The sequence below is a fragment of the Camelus bactrianus genome, chromosome 2, assembly GCF_048773025.1.
Source record: "Camelus bactrianus isolate YW-2024 breed Bactrian camel chromosome 2, ASM4877302v1, whole genome shotgun sequence".
NCBI lineage: Eukaryota > Metazoa > Chordata > Mammalia > Artiodactyla > Camelidae > Camelus > Camelus bactrianus.
This window is the reverse complement of record NC_133540.1, coordinates 132,879,690-132,895,609: the sequence shown is the minus strand read 5'-3', so window position 1 is coordinate 132,895,609 and position 15,920 is coordinate 132,879,690. Positions and strand designations below refer to the sequence as shown.

Here is a 15,920-nt window from a genome sequence, read left to right as displayed (position 1 = left end):
GCTGGCTCTGCTCAAGCACTTTACGTGGATTATCCCACCTAACGTTCACAATAGAGAGACCTGCGAGCCTTCATGTCCCCCAGGACCAAGCCTGAGGCCCAGAGAGCTCAGTCAATCCGCCCCAAGTCTCAGAGCCAAAAAGGAGTAGGGCGGGGCACCCATCCAGGTGAGCAGGCTCCGAAGCTCAAGCACCAATAGCCACCACCCGCACTGCCATCCTGGGCTCTTCAGCTTCCTGTTTGGGACCTTTTAGGAGATGACTTCAACCAATGTTTTCCAAAATTCTTCCCTCTGATTTCTCTGCATGCACACACAACGCACTCACTGTCTCCTTGCCCAACACATACATACCCTCCGATTCCCACCTCCCAGACCTTGCTCAAGCAGTTCCTCACCTAGAATGTTCCTCTCCCATATGCGCCCTCGACTCATTCTATGAGGCCTCCCTGATGCCACCCCTTCCATGCAGTCTTTCCTGATTTTCCCCACTGAGAACTGTTCATGTCCATCCCTTCTTTCCCTACTGGACTACTCTGAGCTCCACTGTGTTAAGCACAGAAGATGCAAAGGTAGCTGAGATCCCTTCCCTGCTGCTAAAGGCTGACTCTCCCCCTACCCCTATATATATTTAAGGCCTAACCCCCAGGCTTAGAATGTGACTGTATATGGAAATGTGATCTTTAAAGAGGGGATTAAGGTAAAATGAGGCCATTAGAGTGGGTCCTGATTCCGTATGATTGGAGTCCTTATAAGAAGAGATGGGGAAACAGATACAAAGAGGAGACGGCCATCGATAAGCCAAGGAGAGAGGCCTCAGGAGGAACCAACCCTACTGGTCCCTTGATCTTGGACATCCAGCCTCCAAAACTGTGAGAGAATGCATTCTTCCAGTCTGTGGCACTTTGTTATGGGGGCCCTAGGGGGCTAACACACCTGCCCTCGAGGAACTTGACATCTGACAAGTGCACTAGGTATCACCCAATTCAGAAGCTCCACATCGCTGATTCAGAGCTCTGGTTCTCTGGGTATAAAATATATATAAATATTAGGTTCCTGGAGATCCATGAGCAGAGACCATGGATAGTCAGCTCAGAATTATCGCTACATACAACTCCCCAACATCCCCAAGCCCACAGACACAGCACAGAGCAGGTGTGGAAAAGGGCTGGGGCGGAGGTGGGCAGTGCTGATCTACAGACTAACAGAGACAAAGCTGAACAAACTGGGCCCGGCTGCAGGGGAGTCATGTTCTCATCCATTGATGCATCAAAGGCGAAGTTCCAGTGCCGTGAGGGAAGGAGTGCAGGTGAGCTGAACTTAAAATAAGTATCCTAAGCACGTGATTCCCCAGAAACAGTAAAACTGGGACAGGGCACAGCACACTCCCAGTGGGGTAGCAGGACACCATGACCCCAGAGGCAGAGACCTGTATTCTGTCATTGGGATCCACCTCCAGATCACACCTCGAGACCCAGAACCTGGAGCCTCTGAGCACAACCCGTCCTGCAGCCATCAAAGGTAACGCCACTTGGTTTCATTGAAACGTTTAATTCCACACCTAACAATTTGTTTCTACAGCTAAATGTCAGACAGAAAGGCAGTGTCTGGACTTCCCAGCAAGCCGCCTTCCCTATCTCCACGGGGAACAGGAGGGAACCAAGCCTTTGGAAGAAAAACGCACATAGGTTCCCAGCGCCTCAGCGACAGGGGCTTGTCTCGGAACCAGCTTGAATTCCTTTCTGCAGATGCTCTAAAATACCATTTTCAAAAGTCGGTCCCTCTCACCAAATGTTTTTTTTTAATACACCTGACATGGTAAACTCTTTCTCTGATCACACTGACTACATCCGCAGAGCGTAGCTTCTCGGGTCCAGATACCTGAGCAAATTAAGTGAAATAAAGTTTTGAAAAGACTCTGCTCAGCAAGTCTGTCTCAAGTTCGTTTCTTTTCTGTTGTAGTTTTCAAAGATGGTCCTTTAAAGTGGAGGTGAACCAAGTGCAGAATCCTGGCTAAAGTCTTTGGCCCTGAGACTGCCAGAGAGAGCAAAGGGTGATTCTGAAACACTTCACATGCCAAGAAAACAATGCTACCCATGCGCAGAATAACCAATGCGAAAAATGGTTTTACTTGGCGCTTGCTTACAGCTTTCACTCCTCTTGAGTTTTCCCCAGGCAAGTGAAAGTCTTAAAGCATCACCTGCTCTCCAAGCCAAGGGATGATGCGCTTTTGCAGAGAGAGCTCCAGTATCCCTAACTTCCCATTCCAGAGAATGGGTGAGCAGGGGCGGGACGCGGGAGGAGGAGGTGCTTGAGCCAAAAGCCTGAGTCAGCATCTCCAGGTGGCTGGCCTTCTCCCACCCACAGACTCGGACCCTTGCTAATAGCAACAAGTACTCCGGCTTCCACTCCAAAGTGTCTGCTGAGTGCCAGGCCACGCCCTGCTCTCCACTGTCAGCCTTGCCTCCCATTTTGCAGTGACCAGGGGAGAGCTGCAACTGTCAAAGCTCCTCTCCAGATCTGGTCTTCCTACCTGCCACTAAAAAGAAGCCGGCAACCCCTCTTATAGTCCCCACTTCTAAGCCCCACCCCACCCCACCCATGCACCTGCCCAGTAAACAGCAAACAGTCACAGAGGAGTCCCTAAGCTCAGCCACTGTCCCCAAGGAGCAAAGCCAGGTGGGCTCCTTTCCACCAGGCCCTGCCCCCCAGTGCCCCAGCCCCTCCCGCCCAGACCCCTCCTCAGTCTCTCCAAGGAAGCTCTGCACTCAGAATGGGGGTGGGCGGGCTGGGTGTCAGTGAGGCCTGAGGGTGCTTGTCCCACCTGAGAGGCTGGTCCCCACCCTTCAGTGTCTCTCTCTCCTTTCACCACCACCTCCCCACCGAAGCTGGGCGATTTAGATATTCGGGCTTTACAGGACTGACTGTCAATCACGTGTTCCTTGGAGTTACTGGTGTTGCGTCGGGGTTTCCTCGCAGTCCCTGTGTTACAGCTTACAGTACACGCGACGTGGTTTGCTGCCCAGCGTTGGGACGTAATGAAGGGCGGGCTCCAGCTGCCCATCTGGGGTCTGACCTCTCTCACAGGCCGCTCAACGGGATGGCCCCCCAGGGCTCTTCCAGGGAGGAGGCCCTGATACGCTCCTCAAACACCGCCCTCAGGGCCCTGACGACTGCCCCCTGCTGGCAGGCGGTGCCCAGGGCGTCAGCTCCACCCCCGCCCCTCCCCCCAGGGCTTCTCGTCTGACTGGAGATGGCAGAAAAGACCAGAGACTTGGCGTCTGCGCGAGAAGCTGGTAGCGGAGGGAGCCCGGCAGGGCACTGGACTCTAGGCCAGTCAGGCCCATCCAGTGCTGCCCCCTGCCCCAACATATTCATCCACTCACCCTACCCCTTTTCCAGCAGAATTCCCCACCTCAGAGCCCCCCAGCAAGGCTAGACAGAGGAGGTGGGTAAAAGCGTCTCCCAGCTCAGCAGCCCTACCCTGACTAAAGCAGCGCATGGATCCTCACCCCTCCACTGCCAATAGTCCTGGCCCTATGCTGCGTCCTCGGAACTTTGGCGAGCAGTGGTCAAGGAGAAGAGCTGAGGGTCAGCCATTGGACAGTGAGTGGACACTGATGGAAGGGAATGAGGAGGGGCTCCCATCTCCTCTCCGCATTCCATCAGCACCCACCCCCCACCTACACACACAGCTGCCACCTCCCTGCACCACTCCCTCTCCCCAACTAGAAATGACCCAGGTAGGGCTGCCTGGAGGCGACCCCATCGTGATCATGGGTCATCTGATCGGGCAGGAACAGAGCGGGATGGGAGGGTAAGAATATGAGGGTGTCCCTATACCCTGGGACACACCACCAAAAAGGAAGAGGCAGGATGCTGTGGTGGAAGGAGGCACTGGAAGACCCTAACAGAAGTGGCCTTGCAGGGCAGGGGATGGCCAACTCCCAGCTGGAGCGAGGCCAAAATAGCCTCGAAGGTGGGGAGGGCAGGGAGAGAAGGGAGTTTGTGCCACAGGTCTGGAGTGCAGCGTGGAGCCCAACTCCGTGTGTACACAGATCCCGGCGCATCCAGGTGCGTCCGGTGGCCAGGTCCTCAAGGCAGCCACCAGTCAGACTACAGGAATCTGGGGAGAGGGGTGGCCCCAGAATCGAGGGTCCCAGAATCGGACGCCAGGCTGACCCAGGACGTCCTGGAGCCCGTGGAGGTGCCACAAGAGAGGTCCCAAGTAGACTAGGGTAGAGAGGGTCCTGGAGCCAAAAATCCTAAAGCAACACGGAGAGGACCCGGTGGAGTCCGAAGGAGATAGAGACGCAACACCGAGTTGGGAGCGATCCTGAAGTGCCTAGGGGCGCCCCATGGCAGCCAGGGTCCTGAAACCTCTGGAGACACCCCCTCAACCTGGAATCTGGAGGCCAGAGGGGGTGCTCCTGAGGTGGCTCGGAGTCTTGGAAATCAGTGAAAAATGTCCCCCGAGGTGAGGCCGGATGCCCACATATCTGGGGACCTCTTCCCAAGTAACCGGTGGCCAGGGGCCCGTAGGGGCGCCGCCGAGATGACTCGCGTCCCCGTCTCTGAGGATGCCCGGGGTGACAGCCGGGCCGTGCGGAAGTGGGGGGCTCCGAGGTGTCCGGGGAAGGGCCCGCGGGGGGCGCGCGGAGGTCACTTACGCTGCTGTTCTCCCCCGTCCAGTGCACCATCGCCTGGTTGTGCGTCGCGTCCCCTTTGAGCACGAACGACGTGCTGATGAGAGAGACCTGCGCCCGTGAAGCTGCTCCGGCCAGCGGCGCCGCCCGCGCCCAGCGCCCCTCGCCCGCAGCGGGGGAGCCGTCCTCGCCGGGACCCGGAGCGGGACTGGGACCCGGAGCGGGACCGGGACCTGGAGCGCCGGGTTCCACGCCGTGCGCCTGCCGGTCCTTGCCGCCGCCGGGCAGCGCACGCCCCGGCCGGCTCGGCGGCGCCCGGATCAGCCGGGCGCGGGGACCCAGGCGCCCGGGCTCCGGAGAGCGCCCCGCCGCCCCGCAGGCGGCCAGCAGCAGCAGCAGCAGCAGAAGCAGCCGCGATCGCGGCGAGCGCATCGGCGGCGGCGGCGCCCAGGGGCTCGGGGCTTGGGCGGCGGAGCCGGGGCCCTTCGGGACTCGCGGGGGCCCTCGGTGCGCCATGGTCGCCGAGGGGCGGCGGCGGAGCGACACGGGCGAGGGAGACCGCGGCCGGGAGAGTGGAGGGCGCTGGGGAGCGAGAGCGCAGAGAAAGGAGCCGGCGAGGGGAGGGAGCCGGCGGGAGGAGGGGACTCGCCGCTCAGCCGCCACCACCCGCGCAGCCGATGGCGCACCGCCACCTGCCGGCCAGCCCCGCGCCCGCCAGAGCGAGCGCCAGCCGTTGGAGACCAGGGCCTGGAGGTCCTGGAGCTCGCCCCCACACTGTGCGGCCACAGGCCACAGATCCCTCTCTTCCCTTCCTTGCTCCTTCCCTCCCTCCCTCCCTTCTCTCCCGCCCTCTGGCCTTCCTCCCAACCTTTCTTCCTTTATTTACTAAGAACCTACTCCGGGCCAGCCAAGTTCCAGGCCCTGGGGATACAGAGGTGAGCAGAGCCAGGTGCCTGTCCCTGCAAAACAGATCACACTCAAGTGAACATGTTCATGGACAGAATCACTCCAGGGAGCCAGAACTAAGCCAGACTGTAAGGGGGGGAGGGTTGCTCTCCTGTAGGGGCCTCTGAAAGGCTGACAATGGAGACAGAACCCAGCATCTGGAATATCCAGCAAGAGACCCTGGCAGGCAGCTGGAGTACTGTGAAGACCCGAAAGCAGCTTCCAGCTCACCTGGCTGACCCCCGTGCAGCCACGCCTGTGGCTTATGCTTCTGCACAGTCACTGCAGACTTTATGTCCCAACCCCAACCCCAACCCCAACCCCAACCCCAGGGGCCAGAGGGCGAGGACAGGGTCCCACTCAGGGCAGCGCCTGGCAGGCCGCAGTGCGGACTGTGGAAATGGAGGCCCAGAGCACAGAAAGTCTCCACCAAGGTCAAGAACCTACTTTAGACAGATTTCAATGTGACCTCGTTGAGCACCCACCACGTGCTCCACGTTGGCCTCAGGGAAAAGAGACAGGAGGGGGAGCTTCTCCGAGGCAAGGTCAGAGTCAGGGTCAGCTTTGCATCCTTTGCCCGGCCAGGGGCCACCCTGCCTCCATCCCAACCTGGTGGCCCTGACATTAGATAAAAATCCTCAGGCCCAGGGTTCCTGTCACATCCACCTCCCAGCTGGGTCTCTTTGCTCCAGAGAGAGAGAGCCTAACAGGGCAGAGGAGCAAAGCCACGAACGTTCAGGAAAGATAGAGAGTAGGGCTTCCGTCTGGCCCCCAGAGCTCAAGCACCCAGCACCCTCTCTTCTGCTTGCTCACCCCAGGTTCACCGCCGGGAGTCATACCCCGTAACAGACTGGGCCCACCCTGCCCGGCACTGGGGTGGGGAACAGGGGCGTGGCTAGATGTCTAAGAAGTTGGATACCTTGGAATGTGCCCTCGCCCCTTCCACGGTGTAAATTCCCAACGTGTCAGATGCGAAATTTCCAGCTCAGGCCCAGGGCCAGGGGAGAAGGGGGAGTCAGCAGCTGTGGGAACATCTGGTCCAGCACAGGGAGCAGAGAACAGAACAGGGTCAGTGCAGGGCTGATGGGGGGGGGGGGTGACGAGGCAAACAGGGAGGGGGCACTGCAAAGAAGCTTACAAACAAACCAATACTGCAGACAGTGGCTGGCAGGGAAGGCACTGCATGGCAGTCAGAGGAGAGCGCGCCTGTCCAAGATTAGACACAAGTTCGCCAACGGGCCCTCTGACACTGGCTGAATGTCCACCTCCCCAGCTGTAAAGGGAGGGGGCCTGCACCATCTCCAATGACTCTTCCAGTCATTTTGTTTTGTTTTGTTTTGTCTTGTTTTTCAATAAAGGAAGGTCTCTAAGTATTGTCCTCAAGAAAACTGGACACTGACAGATTACTGAGCTCCTACTACATGCTGGGCTTCCCCAGGGGCTGGCTGTGTTCTGGAAAAGAAGACGAGGCCTCTGCTCTTGGGGTGGGTGATGTTGCAGGTGAGCATATGTAATTCTCACCACCAGGCTGTGGGACAGGTATGATGGTCCCCATCTTACAGACCAGGAGACAGACTCAGAGTGGTGACTGCTTAAGGTCCCCTGGCCAGAGTCAGAGGCCAGACTCCAGGCCGGTTTTCTGGCCCCAAAGTGGCGCTCTTTCCACCCCGTCCCCATCACTTGCCATCCAAGCAGGGCTCTGGGCAGCTTACCCCTCTGAGGCTTGGAAAGAGCTCACCAGAGGGAGCCTAATATGGATACACACGGCCCCCAGGCTCAGAGGGAGGCCACATCATTAGTGACTTGGTTCATGTCCCAACAAGTTGGGGAGAGGGTCCAGGCCTGGAATGTCATGACGCCTCACCAGCACTCCTTCCAGAACAACCGGCTGCCTCTGCTCCAATAAGGCCCCAAGGCATTCAGAAGGGCAGGACTGACTCGTCCCTTCTCTGAATCCAAAGCTCAGCAATGTTGTGATTCCGTCCGGATCATCCAGCCCACAAACATTGCTGGACCAGGGACATAGTGAGGAGGGAGACACACGAGTCCCCTGTGCTGGGGAGGAGCACATGTCCTCGGATCCCCAGGAAAGCCCAGACAGTGCTGCATACCCAGGAGAAAGTGCGGCAGGCCTGGGATGTGGACGGCAGGGGTGCTGGGGGCAGGTGACTGAGCCGAGAGGGAGAGGGGCTGGCGTGGGCACAGCAAGAGAGCTGTCAGCAGAGTGGGGAGCACTGCGCCCCAGCCCAGCCCGGAGCAGCTGGGCCTCCTGGGGAGGAAGGCGCTGGGCTTGATGTGTGTTCGCAGACGGCTGCAAAGCATCCGGCCAGGGGGTTTCAGGCAGGGGAGGGAGGCCAGTGGTGTTCTTCCAGCCATCACTCTGCCCGCTGGGAGGACAGGTGCAGGAAGCTCCTCGGGTCATGACTGTCCAGGACCAGAGAGAGGCTGCAGTGCCTGGGCATGGGCCGGCAGCGACTGAGGAGGGGGCAGTGGAGGGAAACCCACTTCTGGGTGCCTCCCATCTCCTGTGCTCATCCACCTCTGTAACCCGCGGCAGGGACTCGGGGACTCCGATGCAAGGGAAAGACACGGTCAAGTGTGGAGAGCAAAGGAGAGCTTCAATCAGGCATCCAGTCTGACCCCCGCGTGCAAGGGAGTCTCCCGAGGCCACAGGGGCAGTGTCTGCAGTGCCCACTGAGCTGGCGAAGGGCACAGGAGGCAGCGGGGCATGAACGCTGATGGAGGCATTGGCCTGGGAGCTGGGCCACACGTGGACGCTGGGGCTCAGCGCCCAGCCTCAAGGTGCATGGAATAAATATTAAACCCTCTTGAGGGTCTCTAACACCTGATTCTTCACAACACCAAGATCCTAAGGCAGCCATCCGCCCTCCTCAGCTCTGTGCAGGGCACTGGGATCCAGATGGAATCTGACCTGGTCCCACTCCTGAAGCACTCACCATCTGATGGGGGAGGCACACGGGTAAACAGACAGTGACATCAGGGAAACACAAGCTCCCAAGGAGGTGTCTGGGGGCCAAAGGAAGGGGGAGCTGCCGTCTGGGGCTTTGGAAGGAAGGCTGCTTGAGGGGCCGCCCTTCAATCCATCCTTCCAGGTGACAGTAGCAACAGTAACTGACATTACCACTTGTGAGCCTCCTCTGCGCCAGGCACTGTCCTAGACGGAGGAACTCACTGAACCTCTGACCTCTGTGAAGGGTAAGTATTATTTTCCCCAGCTTAAAGATGAGGAAGGTGAAGCTACACAGGGGGCCAGTAATTCACCCAAAGGACTCAAAGGCCCACGTCCTCATGTACCAACTGGGTGCCCTGAGCGTGTCCCAACCTCACCTCTGTGTTTCATAAATTGCCTCACCTGTAAAATGGACCAGCACCGCCCAGAATCAGGGCTCCCAATGTGTCATCCCTGGACCAGTGGCATCAGCATTCATGGGAACTGGTTATAAAGCTGATTTCTGGGCCCACCCCAGACCTACAGAACCAGAAACTCTGGGGTGGGGCCCCGATCCAAGGCCCTCTGGGTGGTTCTGACACACCCATGGTTCTCAGTCCGGGCTGCACATTAGAATCACGTGGAGAACTTTAGAAAAATACCAGTGTCCGAGATCCAACCCTGACCTCTCTATCTCTGGTGGGGAGGGGCCTCTCTAAACTCCCAGGTGATTCGAATGTGCAGCGAGCCCTGAGCCACCGGCCTGCAACACAGCCTTTTATAAGGATTCGAGAGAGAACAGGTGCCAAGCACCTGGCACGTGGTTGGATCACAGTAAGCGGTACCTTTCCTGAGAGCTTAAGTGGGAGCCCCTGGTACCCCAGTCCAAATCTTTTCGCTTCAAGATCCACACGTGCTTCCCCGTTCCAAGACAATGCTCCCATCCAAAAAGGAGAAGTACTTTCTCTCCAACTTTTAATCAGACCATTTGCTCGTTAAAAGTTTCAAGCTGTTTTAAATTATCAAAGCTCTCTAGTGATCATGTTTTAATTTATCATTATAAACTTGACAAAGCTCAACGTATACGGCTCCCCGAGTGGGCCCGTCTCAGAGACGGTCAAGGGGTCCCTGAGCCACCCTCACCAGGGACGATGGGGGACCCGGCAGGAGGGAAACTGAGGGGACACGCTGTTGGGGGGCTGGATTCCACAGAGGGGAGCCCCAGGCGCTCCCTCAGACGCCCAGCCTGGCCTCCAGTGACACCTAGAAGTTTTGCAGCTGCTCCGGGCGGGAGGGCTGCGGCGGCCTGCAGCAAGTCTCCTGACGACTTTCCGGGAGTGACCAGGGCTAGAGGCGGTGGTTTCGAGAAGGATCAGGCTCCACAGTCTCACGGTCAGGTCGTCAGGGGAGACAGAGACAGCAGTGGGGACGGCTGGTCAGGTTGTTAACTTGGGCCAGGAACAAAAGCCTGATCCTGAGACAGAAGGGAAACGTGTCCAGACATAGGAGGAAGACAAGGCCCCGCTGTGAGACAGCCGTTGGGCTGGCACCTTGAGCCAAGAGGGAGGGAGACAGGGAGGAGGGGGCGGCAGCCCCTCGGGTGGCGCGTTTTAAGGGGGTGGCGGTGGCGGTAGCAGTTGCTTTTTAGCAGAGGCAAGGACGTCCATCCACTGGAGAACCAGCGCTGTGGGTCGGCCAAACCCCTGATGTGTGAGAGGCCAGCCAGGCAGGAGGCCCAAAGTAGACAGAGGCCAGATGACAATCAGCCACTTCCCGGCCATCAGAGCTCTCTTGAATCACGGACACTGCAAAGCTAGCGCACTGCAAACAGGTTGGTCCATTTCTTCCGTTCATCAAATGTTTACTGAGCACCTGCTGTGTGCCTGGCATGATTCCAGGCCCCAGGGAGAAAGCAGGGAACGAACCGGACCAAATCCCTGGCGGCATAAACGGGAGCTGGGGGAGAGATAGGGAAGAGTGCTCCCGGCAGAGGGACCAGGTGGGACGCGCCCTGGACGTTAGGGGAACCCCGGCTTCCACTGGCTGAGGGCAGGGAGGGGCGGGCAGGGCATGTGGAAACGGAGGCTCCCTGGTCCCTCGAGCATCCCCCACAGTGCTGGGGGAGCAGACAATGACCAGAGCCGGTGCCCAGCCTCAGGACAGTCAGCACAGCGGTGGGGACGGGCCGGGCAGTGACGCTGCAGCACAAGTGGCGACACTCCCCCAGGGCCCTCCACCCCGGCTCTGCCCCGGGCGCTTGGCAGGGCTGCCTTGCTGTTGCCTCGGCTGTGCCTGGGGGACAGACCCACCATCATCTTTTCACGGAAGCGGGAACTGTGGCACCACTTGACACAGCAGAGGTGCTCGCCCGTGTGTCCACGAGCAGGGAGGGGGTGACAGCGGGCCGTGACCCACAGCACCCAGATGAAGAACTCATGTGTCCCCGTGTGCTAATGAGCACCAGGGGGTGGGGTGGGCCTGGGGTGGCCCCTCTGCCTCAGCTTTCACATCTTTAATCTTCCCCGACACTATGCGGCTGGGATGATTATCAGCTCCATTGATTCCCAGTGAGACCAAGGCTCCCACAGTGACGGTGACCAGCCCACCCCATGCAGCCTGGAAGCACAGGCAGTGGGGCCTGAGCCCCCTGCTCCCCTCCTCTCTGCATGCCCCCACAAAGCCCTGTGCGGACAGATACTGGGGCAGTGAGCGGCTCTGGCCAGTGCTGGCAGGAGTGGGAGTGACTTTCTCCACCCTCACCACCCATGATGCCCCTTTCTTACTGGGTTGGAGTGTGGCTCAGAAGTGAGCCCTCAGGTCCTCAGAGCATTATGGTTCGTGGTCATCTCCTGGTGACCCTGTAGGAGCCCCTACAGGCCTGGAGAAGTGGGATCCCCCGTCAGTCCATCTGGGGCCAGAGCCCAGTTTGGTCACTCCAGCAGACAGGGCAGAGGGGAGGAGCGTAGCCAGCTTTGGGCAGGAAAGAGCTCTCTACAGGAGACCCCTTTGTCACTACCCTTAAACCCAGCACCCCATGCCCTACTGACCTCTGACCCTAGCACACATTTCAGATCTTTTGATCACACGATACCATGCCTAACCTGTCGGTTCTTTCCGTAAACCAAAGAAGTAGAAATGAAGAATAAGTAATTGACAGATGACCAGATCCCCTCCCTGATCATCTCGTGAACAAACTATGCAAACAAGACAGTGTCTAAAGAAAAATCACGAGAAGTCAACAAGCCTGCACACACGGTGGGGGTGGTGATGACTCTGACCCGCGTTTCAATGATTAACTAAGATTTCTTCCCCTTTCCCTTTAAGAAACTTTCATGGTCAAGCAGAGTCTTTGGAGATGACCCTTGGGGGCTGCGGAGCCCACCACCTCCCTAGATGCCAGCACCGTGATTAAAAGCAGCTTTCCTTCTACCAACAGTCACCTCTCCTGAGTATTGATTTCTGAGTGGAGAGCTGCTTGGGCCTGCGCTGGGTAACAGGAGGGCCGGGCTTAGGGGTGGCCTGCAATCAAACAGAAACCGTCCTTGGGGAGGAAAGCAGGGGCTGGAGACTTGAGGCCAAAAGGCCCTGGCCTGTAGTAGAAGCCCAAGGAAGTCTGTGACGGAAGGAACCTAAAAAGACCGGAGGGCAAAGGAGGGGGACACAGCCAGCCTTGGTGGACCTGGCCTCTCCTCAGTCTCACTCACATGGCTGAAGGCAAGTCCCCCAACCCCAAACCCCTGCACCACACACCAGGGTTCACTGGAATTGGGGGAGAGGGCAGAACTTGTCAGTTGCCTCCCATGTGCCACTGTTTTGGTGCATAGTTATTCTGATTTTAGAAACAAGGCATCTGAGGCCCAGAGAGGTTAGGTAACCTGCCCTAGATCACACGGCTGGAGAGTGGCAGATCTTCAGGACAAGGGACCTAAAAGCAATGTTTCAGAAGTGGCTGTAAGGGCAGTGACAACACCTGCCTCGGAGGTGGTTGTCCTGTGTCTGAAAGCACCCAGCTCAGTCAGGGTGTAATTAATGACTGTCGGGGGAAAGTGAACTCGGAGGTGGGGACGGGAGCCGAACTCAGGTCCTGGCCCTGCCGGGCTCCGGGTAAGTCACTGAATGTCTCTGTGCCTCGGAGAAGGGTAGGGGCCCCTGCGTCATAGGCTGTCATGCGGATAAACAAGTGTCTGCAAAATGCTTACAAGAGCATTTGTGAGGTGTATGCTGCAGAGAGAAGGCCTTCCCGTGGGATAGTGACAGAATGACCCATTTCAGTCATGCGTACCTCATCTGTGTGATGAGGTGACGGTCTCGGTCCAGACCCCTGGGTGCCCCAGCTGGGACACAGTGCCTGTTCATTTATAAGGCAAATGTTCCCCGAGGCCAGGGGCCGAGCACGGACGCTAGGTGGGCAGGTGGCCCTGACCAGAGCGCCCACCGTCTGCCAGCAGAGCAGCCCCCTGGCTATGTGCTCTGGGCCTCAGTTTCCCCATATGTAAAATGGGGCGGGCAGTGGGGGTGCGAGGGGGGCTACTTTAGAACTTCCACAGAACACGAGCCCCCTGAGACACCCTTCGGAAACGTATCTGCAGTTGAGGAAATGCCACTGACTCCCTCCCATGACGTGAGCATACCAAGGACTAAAAAGTTCAGCGATTTAAAAATCTGTTTGACTTTGATTAATTCAGTTCCTCCCCTCAACTTTTTGACCCTCTGGTTCTTTATTTCTGCTTAACAGCATGAACACCCTAGAGAACACGGCTGTTACTGAAGTATGCACTGAGCACAGTGGAAGGAAGAGGGAGGAGGACTGAGGCTGCCTGGGGTGTTGGTGTCAGAAAAAAGCATTCGAGCGGGTCTTGAATGACGAGGAGGGACTGGCTGGAGTAACACAGAGAGTGCAGCACATACGGAGGACAAAGGATAAAGGTGCAGGGTCCACACAGCACGGGGCAGACGGGCCTGGCCGTGCAGGTTGGAGCAGTGGCTGTAGACTAGAAGAGCGTGGGCCTATAGGCTCCAGGCTTGTGCCTGCTCCTGAGGTCAAAGAGAACCTTCTAGAAAAGGAACAACCTGATCAGATTTGTGTTTCGGCAGCTTATGAAAGCTGGAGCTTGGGAGAGAGACAGGGGCACCTGCTGGGGGCCGTGGCCTTGGTCCAGGTGAGTGATGACAAGATCTGACCAGACAGTGGGCAGCAAGGGAGAGGGGGAGATAGAGGTTGGTCCCCAGAACCTGCTGGGCAGGATGAGAAAGCAGGAGGAGTCAAAGAGGTTCTGAGGGAGGCTGAGAAGAAGGATGCCAAGTCCCTTGTTAGGGAACACATTTGAGGGGGAAGGTGTTTGTGGGCCACCCTGGAGGTATTAGTCAGGCTAGACTAGGCCGGGCTGCAGTAACGAAGAACCCCAAATCTCAGAGGGGTCACCAAAGAAAGGTGCATCTCACTTACTCACAAAGTCTGATGCAGGTCAACTGGCCCTCTCCCACCCTGTAGCTCTGCCGTCCGAAACACATGGCCTCCAGGGTCACAGGGGCAGAGGAGAGAAAGCGAGACCCTCACAGTGTGTTTTGTGAGGCCTGGACCTGGGAGCACTGCATCACTCGCACCCCCTGGCCAGAACCTGGGTCCACGGCCTCCACCTACCTGCACGGGAGGTTGCAGAGGTAGGACACATGGACATTTGGTGAGCCCCACTTGTCACTGTCACACCGGCAAGGAGGCTCCAGGGGCCTTTGGAAATGGTGACCAGCAAGGGTATCAAGGCTTGAAATACCGATCTGGGCATGACTGTGGAGTGAGACCACCCAGAAAAAGACAAGGAAGAGATAAAATAGGTAACGCCATAAATGCCTCTCAGGTCGCATTTAGGAGTTCCCAGAGGATGACTCAAGATTTAATCCAAAATCTCTTGTTTCCAAATATCTGGTTATTTGTTGTCACGTAGACAGGGCATCCAGATTTTTCCTGAATTTTTCACTTTCCATATGGTTCCTTGGCATCATATAGGCAGCCAAAAGCAGTTGGCAAGAGTCTGAGGACCATGATATTCCATAACGCTCTCTCTGTGTAAGGCCGAGGGCCTCATGATTATAAGTTGTCTGGAGAAGAGGTTTTCAAAGCCTTCAATTTTAATAAACATTTTGAAAGGGAACTCACTGTGTTCTTGCCTTTAAGATTCATATCAGATATCAAGTTTTGCTACCAAATTATTGACTATGCGATTGATTTTTTTAAATTCAAGTGCTTTGTACAGTTAACTTTTTTTTCAAAAATAAAATTTTCCACAAATAAAATTCTGGTTGAAAATCATGGTTTGTGGGATCCCAGCTTGGAGGTTAATCAAAACTCACTGTTTTTCTTGGAAAGTCCTCCTGCCTTAATCAAGACTAACAGAGAAGCATAGGATACTTCTTCAAAATGGTTCTTGCAAAGCCCTTTCCTGAGGCGAGTGTCCCCACTCCAAGACCATAAGGGTCATGAGCCCTGGGACTGTGTCCATTTTTGGTTCTCCACTTATCCTCACTGTCCAACACAGCGCTGGGCAAACTGTAGGCACTCAATCCATACTGGATGGATGGATGGATGGATGGATGGATGGATGGATGGATGGGTGGACGTATGGATGGGCCTGTCACACTGGAAACTCTTAGATATTCAAACTTCTAAACTGCAACTGCTAAAATGAAGAGCAATTTGGTGGAAGGGAAAAAGCACTAGACTGGGAGTCAGGAGACCCCGGTTCAAGTGTCAGCCTTCCGCTGACTGACCTTGGAAAACTTAGAAAAATCCCTTTCCCTGTGGATACTGCTATTTTCATCCTTCTCCGCTAAATGAGGTCTCGTCCACTCAATCCAACCTTTATAGCCTCATACCCAGACACTTCTGCCCTACCCTCATCCTTCTGTGAACGCTGAACTTTGCCCACAACATTCCTAGTCGAAAATACACTTCAGGGAGGTAGAACGTCCACTTAAAGCCAAGTGAAGAGGTTGGCAAATCCTCTCTCCAAAAATCAATTATGAAACTGCACAAATTGACAAAAATAACTATTTCCACACCCTGGAAGTCATCCAAGTGCATGCAACAACCTGAGAAGTGTTTATGCTCAAAAAGTGCTGAACTTCAGGTACAAACAGTGGGAGTCTGCAGCACTCTTGCCCAGAGCTGCTCCCACACCACATCCCAGCTGGACAGACGCAGAGATTCTGTGAGGTAGGGCAGGCCATGAGGACCAGCAGCTGCAAAGCCACGGGTCAAGGGAAACTGCAGTTTGGACCACTGGATGATGATCATGCCCAGTAACATTAGGGTCAATGGAAATTATCTTCTTGGACACTGTGTAGAATGACTGAAGCCATGTGCCACACTAAGGACCCAAGCCGGC

The 15,920-nt window shown here is 56.5% G+C and overlaps 1 protein-coding gene across 8 annotated transcripts in view; it reads right to left on the bottom strand.

The window, feature by feature from the left end:
* SORCS2 (sortilin related VPS10 domain containing receptor 2) overlaps positions 1–5,466 on the bottom strand; it is a 445,133-nt gene extending 439,667 nt beyond the window's left edge. For 3 of the 8 annotated variants that reach the window (XR_012501643.1, XM_074350779.1, XM_074350786.1), the window contains exon 1: positions 4,668–5,466. Coding sequence is in view for 7 of the 8 variants with exons in the window: in XM_074350779.1 (XP_074206880.1) it covers positions 4,668–5,159 (492 nt within the window). In the remaining variant the exon portion in view is untranslated. The remainder of the gene's footprint in view (positions 1–4,667) is intronic. The other 5 variants (XM_074350776.1, XM_074350798.1, XM_074350815.1 and 2 more) reach the window with 3 other exon arrangements.
* Positions 5,467–15,920: the final 10,454 nt, after the last annotated feature.